Source organism: Acanthochromis polyacanthus, chromosome 15 (assembly GCF_021347895.1).
Source record: "Acanthochromis polyacanthus isolate Apoly-LR-REF ecotype Palm Island chromosome 15, KAUST_Apoly_ChrSc, whole genome shotgun sequence".
Taxonomy (NCBI): domain Eukaryota; kingdom Metazoa; phylum Chordata; class Actinopteri; family Pomacentridae; genus Acanthochromis; species Acanthochromis polyacanthus.
Window position 1 is genome coordinate 6,859,401 of NC_067127.1, and position 15,606 is coordinate 6,875,006.

Consider the following 15,606-nt stretch of genomic DNA (forward strand, 5'->3'; position numbering starts at 1 on the left):
CAACTGACGCTCAGCTGACTTGTAATTGAAAATAGCATGTGAAAATTGTGGAATGATGTCATCTGTGGCTCCGGAAGAGGAAATAAATCATCTCAGCCTGACCTTGAGGTTTAAAATGTGTAACTGATGTGTTCATTGCAAACTGAAGGGATGAAAGTCAAGTAAAAGACTTGGATTGGATTTTTCAGAAATACACAATCAGATTTTTTTCAGAGTTTTTAAAATGTTAATAAATATCTTCCAGTACTATGAAAGTTGAAGACTAAATAATAGAACTTATGCACAGCAAAAAATACATTTTCAGATAGTCAGATGACAAATATTCATTATGAAATATTGTACCTACATTTATTTAAATATTGTATTTTTTACAATTTAGAGATGCTTTTACTTGAATAATTCCATCCTAATTTGCTTCATGCTTCACATAAACACCAATTATTGTTATTGGTGGAATGAAAATATTTTTTAGAACTTCAATATTTACTTAAGTAAAATACTTTATTGTAGTTTAAAGATACTTTCACTTGAGTAATGTCATCCTAATTTGCTTAGTACTTCTGCTCCGTTACATTTATCTGACACTTTTTGCTAATCATTGCTGTTACTAAATTAATATTATTTTTTAGAACTCAAATATTTACTCTAAAATATTCTATATACATTTATTTAAGTTCTGTACTTTTTTAGTGTTTAAATGTACTTTTACTTGAGTAAATTCATCCTAAATTTTTTTAATAATTCTGCTCCAGTATCTGTCAGCATTTGCTGATTATCATTACTTGAGTTAAATTATATACATATATATGCTGAAGTACTCTTTTTGTTAGAAATACCATTACATGAAAATAATTCCATCCTAATTAAGTTAATACTTCTGCTCCATTATATTTATTTAACACCCTTTGCTAATTTGTGTGTGTGTGTACATATATATATATATATATATATATATATATATATATATGTATATATACACACATATCTTAGGAATGTCCAATAATATCGGCCCATCGATATTGTCGGCCCTTATATTGGCATGAAAATGTAGTATGGGTCATGACAATGTTTACATTTGGAGAGCCTTGTTGCATTTGAGAATGCATCCAATGGATATCACAATAAAATTAGGCATGATGTGTTAATTCCACAACAGAAGATGTGGGATGCTACCTAGAATTAGTTAAATAGCGCACATATATTGGATTTGGTTGATGCTGGAATCAGAAATTGAGTTGGACAATATCGGCATAGCGGTTATCGGCAATATCTGACACACACACACACACACACACACACACACACACACACACACACACACACACACACATATATATATATATATAGTACTGTATTTGTTAGAAATACTTATACTTGAGTAATTCAAATGAATAATTCTGCTCCAGTGCATATATTTTACAGCTTTTATTTGCTATTACGAGGGTCACATTTTTTATTCAAAGCATATTTATATTCTACATGATGATATAATATTATAGATTATTAGATTCACAGATTAGCCCTGACTTTATAGGCTGAATCTAATTAATGCATGCATATAATTAATTATATGAGATATTATTTTAATGCTGATTATTGTGCACTGCTGTTGATTTGTTTCATGCCGTTCTCCCTCTGGTGTCCAATTCCAGATTTATACATTGTTACATCAGATTAAAACACCAAAATTAGAGGGAAAGGAATGATAAAATGTGCTTAAGAAGGCTGGTGGACGGTTTTAACCTTCACTGTGTGTTTGCGGTGTGGCCTGGTCCTGCACACATTTTACGACAGTGTTGTTAATGTGTTTGGATGGAGCGTAGGGCGGTGGCCAGTGAATGAAGGATCAAAGCGTTTTAAAGGTTGTGGGCGGCGCGTTGCTCTGTATTTACACTGTCCAGCTCCGCCCTACGACGGGACGGGAGATAGAAAACTGTCTGTGGGCCGGGAGGGATGAAACAAGTGGAAGGAGATGTAGCCGACAGGCACACTTTAATCGCTCCACCACACGCACCACACTACCCCTCGTCGGCTCCACTCCTCTCTCTGTAGCATCCTCTCGTTTTCTGTTTTTCTTTTTTTGAATTTTTTTTGCATAAACAGGACGAGCGATCATTTGCGGCGCTGCGTCGGAGCTTCATGGCCGCAACACTCACGATGAGCGGCGGTGTGCAGGAGGAGCCCTTCTACCCGCTGCAGAAGGCGCCTCTGCCGGCTGTGTTCCCCCTGGAGGACTCGGCGCTGTTCGGCTTGGACTGCAAGATCCCCGACACGGACAAGAGCGGACAGAGCGACTACACGCAGGTAGAAATTACACATTGGTGATGTTTCTTTGAATGGGCGTGGCAGATTGCTTGTCGTAAACCCCTGCTTTTTTTTTTAATTGCTGGCGTCCAGATTTCTCCCCCTCGGCCCCTCTTCGCTGCTCGTTGTTAATCATCACTTTTGTTTTTGCACTATTTTCGGTCATAAGCGGGCAGACTGCGACCAGCTGGACGCGTACTCGAGCTCGATCCGCCTGCAAACGCATTCACTGCATGTTTTCTGTAGCAGCCAGTTGGCCACCAGTTGTTGGATCTCTTCTTGGCGTCCACTCTCACCATCATACCTCGCTGACAACAACTGACTTCGGACTAGAAAAAAAGGTCCCGGCAACTCTTGTCCTTACAACCCCCCACCTCCAGTTAGCAGCGAACTTGTGCAGCAGCAGTGAGAGGTCCACAGAACAGCTGGTCGGATCAGGAGCCTCAAATAGCAGCCCATCCCCAGACTGCTGCTGCTGCTGCTGCTGCTGCTGCAGCGGACAGGGAGGCATGGGTGTTTCCCCATTCCCTTTCATGTTGCTGTTTCATCCTCTGCTGCAGGGCTTCTCCAACTTTTACCTCCAGATTCACAGGAGTTGAACAATAAAGCCCCGAAATGAATTAAGCATGAGTCGTAGCACCGGTTTGATCAGTGCCCAGGCTGCTTCTTTAGTCTTATCACAAGTGCACATGTGCAGGTTTCCTCATGTTTATATGAGCGGTATTAGTTTCTTTATTGACTCCAGAACATCTGATCCCAGACCGTTGGCCTCACAGGTTTTTGAGTTCAGCCTTGCAGGCAGAGAGGGAATGTGGCAACCGCCTATTGATGACTACTTGATAAATGTTTCAGCAGTGACTCCCCCTATCAAACCTTTGTCTTCTCAAAATAGTGCTTCTGAATAGTTTCGTGGCTGCTCATGAGAAGCACGGACCTGAGTCACATTTCATTTAATCCCCCTTTTCTGTTTCTAAACCGGTCTTTTTCTGTCTTTTTTTCCAACAGGCAAAGTGTGAGATGGACCGGTATCTGTCCCCTCAGTCCCTCCACCTTCCACCTCCTGCAGACAGCCAGCAGAAGTCGCACAGAGACAGTTCGTCTGCGGTGGATCAGTTCTTCTCTGACGACCTCTCCGGGGCTCCCTACACCCTCAACATGAATCTTTACCTCCCCGACGTCGCCTACCTGAGGATGGGCTTCTCCCAGCAAGCGCGGCCCCCTCAGCACCAGAACCACGCAGGTCTCCCACAGATCAAAACAGAATCTGCCTCCTCGTGTTTCTCCTCAAACCTAGAGCCTCACTGCCCCAACTCTACGCCCACGAGTAGCTGCAGCACATCTGGGCACGGCCCTGGCAGCATCGCCATGGAAACCTCAGCCATAAACATGTCGTTAACAGGGTTACCAGACTTCACCAGTGTTTTCAACCAGTCGGGAGGCGGTCGTGGCGACGACTCGGTGCCAGAAGTGTTCGTCAAACAGGAAATGTCACCGCAGTTTGAGCAGCACGCTCTCCACCACCACGACAACGGTGGCTCGCTGTTCCAGCTCCTAAACTCCAGCCTGGATCATCACCACGGCAATGGCATGGAGGCCCAGCATCAGCATCACCATCATCATCAGCAGCAGCAGATACAACACACTTCCACCACCGCAATCCACTCGCCTTTCCATGATTTGTCGGTAACTTCTTCGGCATCTCAGCAAGAACAAACTGCCAAGCCTGCCTACCGCGGCCTGGGCGGCGGGTTGTACACGCATCCTCACTCCCAGCCTCGCCCTCACTTCCTCCAGCAGCAGGTGCCCTACCTGCCGCCCTCCCCGCCCAGCTCGGAGCCCGGCAGCCCCGACAGGCAGAAGGAGTTGCTCCACACTATGTCCCCTCCTCCTTCATATGCAGCCACTATCGCCTCCAAGCTGGCAGGTAGCACCCCTGGACTTGGACCCGGCCCCGGACCAGGCAGCCTAGCGTTGCCCCACACTGCAGGTCCCACACCGGTCCCAGGCCAACAAGCGGTCCCTCCCCAAGCTCCCACAGCAACCCCAACCCCAGCACAGAATGCCGGGCTTGTCCGCTACAACCGCAGGAACAACCCGGACTTAGAGAAGCGACGGATCCACCACTGTGATTACCCAGGTTAGAAGATTACCACATGTCTACCACTGTGTGTGTGCTGTCACCGTAGCGTGTTTATTTTTCTCTCTCAGCTGTGGTAAGGTGAATGTCTGGTCACTCACAAGGGTCAGCTTTATGAAAACCAGCTTTATTTTGAGACACCCGTGCATTTTTGGGAAATTATATGTTGTGCTCTGAATGACTTCCCCAGGCCTCCGGGTTATGATGTGTACTCCAGCCACAGACAGCACAGAACATGCTGTACTGAAATTAGAATATTTTGGCAATGCAGCCCATCGCTGCCTTTCAATTAGCTATCTGGCTAAAAGGTACTTTGCATTTATTATTGCACCTCAAACAGCCGTGGCACTCTCAACCGTGAGCTCTGACACAATGTTGTGGCTTTAAAGTCATCGCTGGTATGATTGTGGAATGAACGTGTGTGTGTGTGTGTGTGTGTGTGTGTGTGTGTGTGTGTGTGTGTGTGTGTGTGTGTGTGTGTGTGTGTGTGTGTGTGTGTGTGTGTGTGTGTGTGTGTGTGTGTGTGTGTGTGTGTGTGTGTGTGTGTGTGTGTGTGTGTGTGTGTGTGTGTGTGTGTGTTTTAGATGTTCTTCTGGAGTTATTTGATCTTTTTTCCCACACATGCATACAGTCACCTTTGAGATTTCTCACTCCGATTAAAGTATTTATTTTTTTAACTGGCTTCAACACACACACACTCACACAGAGTGTAGCTGCATGATTTGCAGTTACTTGTAGGACATGTAATGTCAACTAGCCTGTGGCAGCATGTAAAATAGGCTTAAGCAGAGACTCCTGCAGCATGTTAGCGCACGTCTAACTTCTTTAAAGTCAGATGAAGCAGATCCATCATATCCACAGATCCACATTTCACCCAAGTGTATATTAGTCACACTGCTGCAGCTGCTCACAGTTTAATCCTGGCAATACATGAAATTCTATCATTTCCTTATTTAAAGTCACGACAAATCTGAAGAGCGACTCGCTAAACTATTAATGACCTTTTTTGACACTTGCAATGTGCAAAATGTTTAAATATCTCAACTCTGCAGTGAACACAAGCAGTATCCAAATCCGCTCGCTTTTTAATACAGTCACGCTTTGCAAAACACGATCGCATTTTTTAAGTTTCCACAAGAACAAACATTTACTATATTTCATTCCAAACGGCTCCTGTTCTTCATTAGCCCAAATATCTCGCATACCACAGCTCAGCTTATTGGGTGAATACATATCTGACACGTGTGAATTATTTGGATTAAGACGTCTGTTTGTGTTTATCTCTGTGTCTGTCGTCAGGCTGCAAGAAGGTCTACACCAAGTCGTCCCATCTGAAAGCCCACCTCAGGACTCACACGGGTAAGATATTCCTCCCATTGATGCCCGTTTTTCTTTCTTTTTTTTTTTAAAGACACCCATCAAAAAGCGACGCTGCCCACCGGACTCGTGTTTCAGGATCTGCACTGGCACCATGTTGCTAGGCAGAGTGTTGTGTTCTTGGCATGTGTGTGTAAAAGTATCCTACCCCATTCCCATCCTCTGCCCAATATACTATTCCATCAAAACAGGTGGAAGTGACACACTTCTGCCAGGGGATGACTCTCAGACTGTGTGGTCAGCGCTAGACGTGTGGTGCCATCTTTCCCAGAATTCCTTTGCCTGTTCAGAAATTGCTGAAATGCTTGAATGCACTTTTACTGAGACTAGTTGGACTAGTTTGCCACTATAAATACACTCAAAATGTGTCTGTGCAGATACAAAAATCTTGCTTATCTCGTTCCTGATCTCTCTGCTTTAATCTCTGTCGACCGTTTTAATCTGTCTTTTGTTCCATCTATAACTCTGTCTCCTTTTTACGCATTTACGTTTCAGCTGTTGGTTTTGGATGAGCAAAAAAGTCAACAAACAAGTGCTTAGGTGTTGGGCCGCACCTCGCTCCAGCTAACAAAACATAGCTTCTGTTGATATCTACACATTCCTCCCTCATCTGAACACACACAAAACTCACTTGTACCCAGAATCTGTTCTGTTTGTGAATGTGAGCTCCTCGTTCCGAACATCGGTGTGGGTGTGCGTGCCTTGCATTTCAGTATCGGGAACATGACAAGACAATTAGATCTGGCGTCATTCATGCTGCAGGCTGATTGCGGTTATTGCAGTTATTACAGACCACAAGATGAGAACACGACACGTAAAAAGTTGTGTAGCAGCAACTGCTTATCCTTCCTGATTTTGTAAGCCTCGCTTAGTTATTTTCTTTTTTCATTTCGTCTAATCATCCTCTCCTCTTTTTTTTTTTTCCCCTGCCATCCTCCCACCTTCAACCCTCCCTGGATCCCCCTCCCCGCTGCTCATTCTATTTCTCTGATTCAGCTGCTTGAACGCACACTTACCCACTCACTCTCTCTCTCTCACACACACACACACACACACACACACACACAGACAGACACTTCAGCACACACCTGTCAGTAATCTGTATGAGATGATTCCTAATGCGTTTGGGTCCCGGTGGGAGTTCCCACTCTGATCTCCATCAACATCCATTACGCTGATTGTTACTGTGTCTATTGGTGTGTGTGTGTGTGTGTGTGTGCATGGATGTGTTTGTGGGTGTATTGTGAGAACTCAGTTGACTCTTTGTTTTTTGTTTTTTTCTCAGCTTCTTTTCATTGTTTCTCCTCATTGTGTTCAGTTTCAGGTGTGTGTGTGTTTCTAAGTTTGCAGACGCTGTGGTTAATTTAGAAACAGGTTTACTGTGGCTGTTACAACAGCGCTGCAGAGCTTGTTGTGCTTGTTTAAAGTTCACGTACGTAACAAAGGCATATTTCCCATGTTTTAATATGTCTGTCTGGGAGAGTCCTGCTACCTCTGTAATTAAATGCAGGTGAATAGAATTAAGCTTATGTTGTGCAGAGCGTTGAACATTTCTATACTTTCAACCATAATTGGTATTAGCTTTAGCCTTATTGACCTGAAAAAGCCACAGAGCAACATGACAACAGTTTTTACTATTTTTCCAAGCCACTGAAAGCTGCTCATTGGAGGTTGCTGTGAAATACAAGAGTAATGGGGACAGATACACTAAATAGTAATTGAAATTTCAGGAGACTTCCAAATACCATAGATATTTCAAGCTCTTTTTTTGATACACCAATCAGCCTCAACAGTAAAACCACTGATGGGTGAAGTCAGTATCATGGATCATATTGGTACTATGGGATATTCTGCTGGAAGGGTTTTAGCTTCGACACCCAAATAAACGTCGTCCCAGACCAAGCACACTCCTTCATGCAAATGGAAATCCTAAATGTCAGTGGCCTTCCCCTGCAGGACCACATCGTCAAAACATCAAACAATCAGGAACATATTGGGGAACATGACAATCGCCCAAGATGTTGATTTGACCTCCAAACTTCCAAGACCCCATTCTGATCAAGCATCAACAGGATATAGTGGAACAAGTTTGATTCCCAGAGGCCCCACTGCACAACCTAGAGTACCCAAAGGATCCACTGCCAGCATCCTGGTGCCAGACCCCATAGTCCATGCCCCATGGTTCAGAACATTTTGCACAACATAAGGGGGACCAACACAATATTAGGCAGGCAGTCATAATGTTATGCCTGATCGGTGTATGTAAAGGCACGTTAAAAGCAAGAAGAAAGAGAAAAAGAAAATCCTAGGCTGCATGGTTTCTGTTTCGGATTCCACTGACATTCACTTGTTCCATGGAGAAGTGAAAAGAATGTGTTAACTAAAGTGGGATCTTTCTTAACTTTTCCAAAATGAAAACAAAAAGTCACAAACAGTAGTCAAAACCAGCAAAAAAAAGAAAAAGAAAAAAAAAGGGAGTCTTTACCCTCAACTTAACCAGTCGAGGCAGGTGGCCACCGAAGGTTTTAAAAGGGAGTTTTTTTCCTCCCACTATCACCAAATGCTTTCTATGAGGGAATTTTTTGGATTTGTCTATTTCTCTCTATAATACACTGTAGTTAAGTCATGACTCTACTGTGTGAAGTGCCCTGAAATTACTTACTGTTGTTATAAAGATACAACTCAAGTTCCTTTTGTGGCCAACATTTTTTGAAGTTATTTCTTGGTCTTTTGTTGCTAGACGGACAGGAAAGCAGGGAGAAGACATGCAGTAAAGGGCACAGAGCTGGAATCGAACTGAGGCCACTGTGTGCCTGGGTCACTTATTCAACTCGTTGAGCTATCTGGACACCCTCATGGCTTACATTTTTACGCATCCACACTAGTAGAAATACCAATATGCACAAGTTATGTAATTGTGCTTCCTGTAAGGGCTTTGAAGTTTAACGTACTTGTGCTGTTTCACTTTTTGCATGGCATTGTTAAATTCAGGTGGCACGGTTGAAATTCCACTCACCTCCTCTGTAATTTGCATTTGGTTGATGCGTGGATACTACAGAAAAGATCAGTTGTTTTTTAAGGGTAGTGGAACTGGACTGATGGATGTGCATCAGCTCCGTTGATGTCCTGAGACATGCAGGCCGTTGTCCTGAAGGCGAGAGGTTACCCTAGGTTAGTGCCCGAGGCCTCAGCTGGAATGAAAGAGTGACACACAACCGTGTCACATCCATCACAGAAAAATGCCCAGAAGCGAAGGCCAATCAGTCGCCGTGAGAAGCTTGTGCAGCATAGGTGTTTCCTGGCTTGATGAATGCCTGTGTGACAGTGTTATGACTGTATTTGCTGTTAGACGAAAGGAGCTTGTTTTCCCAGTTCCTCCGCCCAGATGAATGAATCCTGTAAGTCAGGGAATTAACCCGCTTTTTTTTCATGGTGACTGTCAGCGCTCGAATAATGACACAACTCTACTCTGTCACATAATTGAACAAGAATTTCGGCTCTTCGCTACTGTTTGCTCACACTCTTCTGTCTTTGTCCTGCAGGTGAGAAGCCGTACAGGTGTACATGGGACAGCTGCGACTGGCGTTTCGCCCGTTCGGACGAGCTGACGCGCCATTACCGGAAACACACGGGCGCCAAACCCTTCCAGTGCGCCGTCTGCTCGCGCTCCTTCTCCCGGTCCGACCACCTCGCCCTGCACATGAAGAGGCACCAGAACTAGCGACATTTGCACACAACACTGCAGACATACAAGCACTATCTCATCACACATAAAGCACTCACTCTGTCTCCCACAATGTTAGCAGCTGCCTGACGCCGAGCGGCTCCTCCTGGTGCTGCTATCGTGTGATCAAACGGTCCGATAGCCGAACAAATGTGTTGCTCTTAACCCAGAGGGGGACAATGCGGAGGTTGTAAAGTAGGAATATAGTGACCAGATAAAGCCTCCAGGTTAGGATTTCTTTGGACAAAAACAAAGAAGGACAAAAAAAAAAAGAAATGGTAGCTCCATAATGTGTTTCCAGTCCATTTGGACTCTTGTGTGACTGGAATAAAAACAAAACTTTTTTTCTTTATTCTAACATGTAGAACTGATTTCACTTTTTTTTTTAATTTTTTTTATAAAGGAGTAGCTTTTGTTTGCAAAACTAGCCAAGCCAAATCTTTGTTTACTCATTGGTTTGTTTGTTTTGTTGATGTAACTGGAAAATCCAGATTTTGTTTTTTACCAAATCCTTAGGTTTGCACTAAAATTGGGAATCAAAATCTCAGCCTTTGTGGGCCCACGTATCTCATTCACCACTGGAACGATCATTATCACTACTGGACTGGATCTTGCCACACAAATCACTGCTGTTCAGATATTAAATATTGAAGGCATTTATACTCTGGAGAGACAAAGGGAAGATAGAGCAGGGGAAAAAAGAAAGAGGGGTGGAGATGGAGAGAGAGAGAGAGAAAGATTTTTGATTTTAGAGAGAGGAGGTCTGAGAAATAAAGGGAGGTGGATGGATGCTAAAGAGCAGCAATTAGGTGATGAATTATTCAGGTTGTCCTTTGATGGATTTCCAACCACAGAAATGTAAGCAGAACCCGTAGATATCCTAGAATTCATTCATGTTAAAGTGGAATTGAGTGTATTTGATGCTCACGTGTGGACTAAACATTTTCGGACTGTACATCTCAGTCACCGTTTCTTTAACCAAAGCATCACCTTCGTCATCGACACCTTATTAAGTGCCTCCTTCTCTGATTCATGTGTTTTTGTTGTGCGGTAGCAGAGCTACGATCAGCGTAGACAGTTAAACACACATGGTGCTGTTTTTATTTCTTAATCTATTGAATCTCTCGACTCACGTTGGGGGAAAAAAAACCATGGTAATGTAACAGCTCGGCTCTGGCCACTTCACTGACATCGTGTAGAACTTTTCTTTACTGAAGAGACAGTCAGTCCATTCTCTGACTCTGTACACAGCTAAAATGCAATCAGACATGGACGTATGTTTTGTTAAAGGACAGGTTCACTTCATTTTTGACTTTGGAAGACATCCATGTGGTTTTGTTTTGAGCTTACAGTAACTTTGGTTAAACTTTCATGGATTTTGTCCCTCGTCACTTGAATTTTAAGTCACTCTAGGCACACAAACTCTTTCAATGTACATATGGACGTGAGTGTTTGGTTTGGGAAAAGCGTGAACCTTTCCTTTAATGCACACCTGAATGTCCATTTTGTAATTCAGCCTTCACCTATAACTGTATTTGTTCATTCACTGCAGGTAGCATAAAGATAATATAGCACTGTAATGTATCATGGTAAATCTGACTATTTATTTGATTGTGTAGAAGTGGGGGTTGTATCAGATCAACCGTCTTTCTCCCCAGCAAAAAATGCCTTAATGTAAATATATGCACTGTAAATACATTTTTTGGTTTATTTTCCTCTTTTGTTATTATTTTGTAAACAGGGCAAAAAAAGAGAGGAAAATGCCCCGCATCCAAAAAATATTTGAGCCTTTTTTTCCTTCGGTTTTGTTTTCTTGTCAAATCTATTTTGATGCCATTGTTTTATATATTGTCCTTCCAGCAACTTATTTTGTAGATCCTTTTGTTTGTCTTTTTTTTCTTCCATGGTAAACGTTCCAAAGACAAAAGTTGTTTTTTCTTCAACTGAGTGAAGCCGATGCTAATAAAGTCAACTGACACTTTTACAGATGTGCTGCAATTCATGAGATTTTTATGTCTTTTACCTGCTAATAATGCAAACATGTTGGTCCATCCATGAGTTTTATATCAACGCAAAGCCATCCTGTTTGAATTGAAAGCCTGTGGGACATTACAAAACTCGTCAGGGCCTAAATAAAACAAACGAGACGTAACCGCACTTAATCTCTTCAAATCTAAACACGGTTTTTGTGCAAGTGCCGATCCTCTGCGTCTGGGATTTTCTGCGGTGGGGCCAACATACTTAAAAATTCAGCTGGAGCAGAAAGGAGATAAGAAGGAGGAAGATGTGGAGTAGAGGCGAAGCGCTGCTCTCGTCCAGGACCTGCAAGTAACCTGCAGCACCCTTGCTGATCGACAAACAATAGTCCTTTGATATCCCAGCAAGAGACAATGAACAAGAAAATAAATCTGACCACCACTCGGGGACCGGAGGGGAATCCCACCGCATTGAAACGGACGTACAAACACGCACACACACCATATGTTCTTGGTTTAAGTCGTAAATGTGACCCGGGGTCTCTGTTGTAATCTACCTCAGATGTCAGAAAAGAAGGAGGTGGAAAAGGGGAGAGAGTGAGAGAAGTGAAATGCAGAACAATCTAAACAAAAGAATCTCTGGGGGGAACCAATCAACCACTTCCGTCCTCCTACATCTCCTCTCCTTTCTCCTCCTCCTCCGCGCTTCTTATTTAATTTCATTTTTTCTTTCTTTTTTTCTTTTGCTCTTTGTCTTTCCATGCACCGTATCCCCCTTCTCCTCCCCGGTGGAAAGTACTGTATGAAAGTCCAGGGGCGCTGCTCTGCGGGTCAGAGTGGAGACTGTTCTCATAACCTGCTCCACTCCTCATCTTTTCCTCTTTTTGAATCGTGCATCTCTTCTCCCTTAAGTGCTCCATCTTGTCCTCCACCTTGAACTCAGGAGGAGAAATTATATTCCTTTTTATCTCTCTTAAATATTGATTCCTTCTCTTGTTCTTGTTGAGCCCTGAAATTACACAGAATATATGAAAATGTGGACTTGCAGGTGTTTTCCGTGAATATTAAAAAACTAGAATGTCACACACACACAGAGAGAGACACACACACAGACACACACAGTGGTGATGAGTGAGTGGGAGCTACCGGTTCATGTTTTGGATCAACTAAATTAATGTCACACATCTGGAAGAAGGCTCCTGCCTGCTCCACCCTCTGCTGTGCTGCGTTGGTGTGATTCCCAGTTTCCCTCAGTGTGTGTCTAAGCGTGTGTGTGTGTGTGTGTGTGTGTGTGTGTGTGTGTGTGTGTGTGTGTGTGTGTGTGTGTGTGTGTGTGTGTGTGTGTGTGTGTATGTGTTGGTATAATGTTTCCAGTGCTCCTCTCTTGGAACAGACCACCCACTCAGAAGACCAATAGAATGACCACGGGGAGCCCAGATAGACACAGACACACTTTAAGCGCACACATATTGCAAACTCCCCTCCAAAATCAACCCCCTCGCAAGATTCTCAGAATAGAACATGCTGTTATCAGAGATCGAAGCGATAGCAGAACAGCTGACGCAAAGTTAAAGATAATATCAGAAATTGAGGAGGGTTTCATTTCAAGACGCTACGTTTGTTTTCAGAAATGTTGCCTTAGGTGAACTGCGTCTTGGTTTAGAAAATTTTTACAGATTTGAAATCAAATATCCGAGCTTCGTCCCATAGCTGTTCTCTAAGTGTGGACTTGGACTTGGAGTTCCTGGCAGAAAACGATGAGTTTCTGCGAGGACACACACAAGTGCCGGAGGGTGAAGACAATATGAATGTTGCATCATGCCCACCCCGAGGTATGAGACAAATGGTTTCTGGGTCAATATATAATTGAGGGACTTGAAGTCCATGGGATATATCTTGCATACATTTTAATTAAAAGTAAAAAAAAAAAAAAAAGTTTTTTATGTTCATTACAATCATGTCTTCACAAATTCCATAATTATTTATTATGGAAACAACCATTTATTTATAAACAATGACTGGATATCACTAAAATGTCAATTAAATAACTGTCCCAATTTAATAACAACCACCTTCTTATTAGCTAAACAATAATAAAATGAGATTATTCAAAAATGGTTTGGATTTTGTTCTTTTTATTAAGCTGAGATAGTTATGACAGATATTTATTTTTTGGCAATATATGAAATTTTATATGGAAAAAAACCAAGTTGTAGCTGTGTCCTACGAAGTTACTCATTACAAAAACACCTCTCAAGGAAGTGTGTTAATTCCAGATCACATGACCTGCTCCACATGATGTCATTTCCTCCTGAAGAAAAGACTGGAAGCCTCCAAGGCTTTTTTAGTTATTTAATATAAAGTAGTGTGTGTGCCAAGTGTGGATCTGAGGCATGTCAACAGGCTTACTACAATATCTTTATAAATAAATTTAAATTTTACTCAGTTGTATATATAATATTTAGAAGAATCTTTCTGTAAAAATGCCAGGTGGTGTTTGGTTATAGGCAGTCATGTTGATTTTAGGTCTGAAAACAGCAAAAATGTCACCTATGATACAAAAAGTCCTGCAATTATATATTTACTCTTCTGATGGTTCGACCTCCACCTTGCGTGGCTCATCGCTGTATCAATGTGTGTGTCTATAAATACTACATTGTCCCACTTTAATCAGGGCAACTGGCACCAAGGCCCTACTCCTTTAGTGACCACACAGAATCACCTATTTTTTAGTCCACTGATGAAGCAATGGTAAAATGATAAGATCTTGCAGGTGGCTCCTGAATGTTTACCTAATTGCAGTCTTTTCTTTCAGAGGGCTCCTGTGTCTAGTTTCACTGTAACCTCCTTAGCAAGTAGAGGCCAGCTGCTGGACCGGTTTCCCATCCTGGGAGACAATAAAAACAGCCTCGATATTTACAGTGATTGTTAAATTGTGGTGGAGATCCCAAAGCCTTCAGATCAAACCTAAGATATCAGTATGAACCTTAAATCTTTGCTAGGACAGTTCTGCAAAGTTTCCACTCTGTCTTAGGCGTTTCTAGCACATTTTTGGGGATGTGCAAGCATCCATAAATTGAATCTTAACACCTCTAAAATTTCAGAGATTTTTTTTTTTGTATTACATGCTCTTTTTAGGGCTGCACAGTGAAGTAGTGGTTAGCACTTTCGCCTTGCAGCAAGAAGATCCCTGGTTCGAGTCCCGGCCTGAGCCCGGGATCTTTCTGCATGGAGTTTGCATGTTCTCCCTGTGCATGTGTGGGTTTTCTCCGGGCACTCCGGCTTCCTCCCACAGTCCAAAAATATGCTGAGGTTAATTGATTACTCTAAATTGCCCGTAGGTGTGCATGTGAGTTTGATTGCGTGTCTGTATATGTAGCCCTGTGATAGACTGGTGACCTGTCCAGGGTGTCCCCTGCCTTCGCCCGAGTCAGCTGGGATAGGCTCCAGCACCCCCCTGCGACCCTAGTGAGGATAAAGCGGTGTATAGAGGATGGATGGATGGATGGATGGATGCTCTTTTTAACGTACCATAAAAGTGTAAAAATCATACAGTACTTGGCTGATATGTAATGTTTTAACAACAAAAATACAGCACCACCCCTATCTTGCCTCAAAAATGGTTTGATCCCGCCCAACTTTCCCAGATCGTCCTACCTGCGCAGAACTAAGCCATGCTTCCGAAGCTACTGTGAACTAGTGGTGTAAGTATCTGGCTTGAACCAAGATGTGTGGCACAATTCTTAACTTCTACCACTCAATACCAACATATTATTATCATTACAAGTCCTCATTTTTGCTGCATTTAATCATAGGTTACTATTTATGTTGTTAGGTAGGAGTTAGCTGACGTTTTCTAGCTAGCAAACATTACAGGTGGTCAGTGTCTGTTTGAACTGGACTGAGAAAAGCTAGCTGTTGTGTCAGTGCATGTGTTAATATTAAAGCCAAGGTGCTGACTAGCTGACTGGATGTCCATTAACATTATAACTCTTATCTTACGCTCTCTCTCTCTCTCTCTCTCTCTCTCCCCCTCTCCCCCTCCCCCTCTCTGTGTGTGTGCGTGTGCGCGTGCGCGTGTACAGACA

At 42.9% G+C, this 15,606-nt stretch overlaps 1 protein-coding gene across 1 annotated transcript; it reads left to right on the forward strand.

Moving 5' to 3' along the window:
* Positions 1 to 1,601: 1,601 nt before the first annotated feature.
* klf5a (Kruppel-like factor 5a) lies at positions 1,602 to 11,530 on the forward strand. The gene is made up of 4 exons (XM_022206270.2): positions 1,602 to 2,304; positions 3,310 to 4,441; positions 5,741 to 5,800; positions 9,361 to 11,530. Exons 1-4 carry the CDS (start codon positions 2,140 to 2,142, stop codon positions 9,537 to 9,539), a joined length of 1,536 nt encoding a protein of 511 aa, XP_022061962.1. The 5' UTR covers positions 1,602 to 2,139; the 3' UTR covers positions 9,540 to 11,530.
* The last annotated feature ends 4,076 nt before the right edge of the window (positions 11,531 to 15,606 follow it).

Coding starts and splice junctions, on each gene's coding strand:
- klf5a (XM_022206270.2), top strand. CDS start 2,140: ATGGCCGCAACACTCACGATGAGCGGCGGTGTGCAGGAGGAGCCCTTC. Junction 2,305..3,309: donor GACAGAGCGACTACACGCAG/GTAGAAATTACA, acceptor TTTTTCCAACAG/GCAAAGTGTGAGATGGACCG. Junction 4,442..5,740: donor CCACCACTGTGATTACCCAG/GTTAGAAGATTA, acceptor GTCTGTCGTCAG/GCTGCAAGAAGGTCTACACC.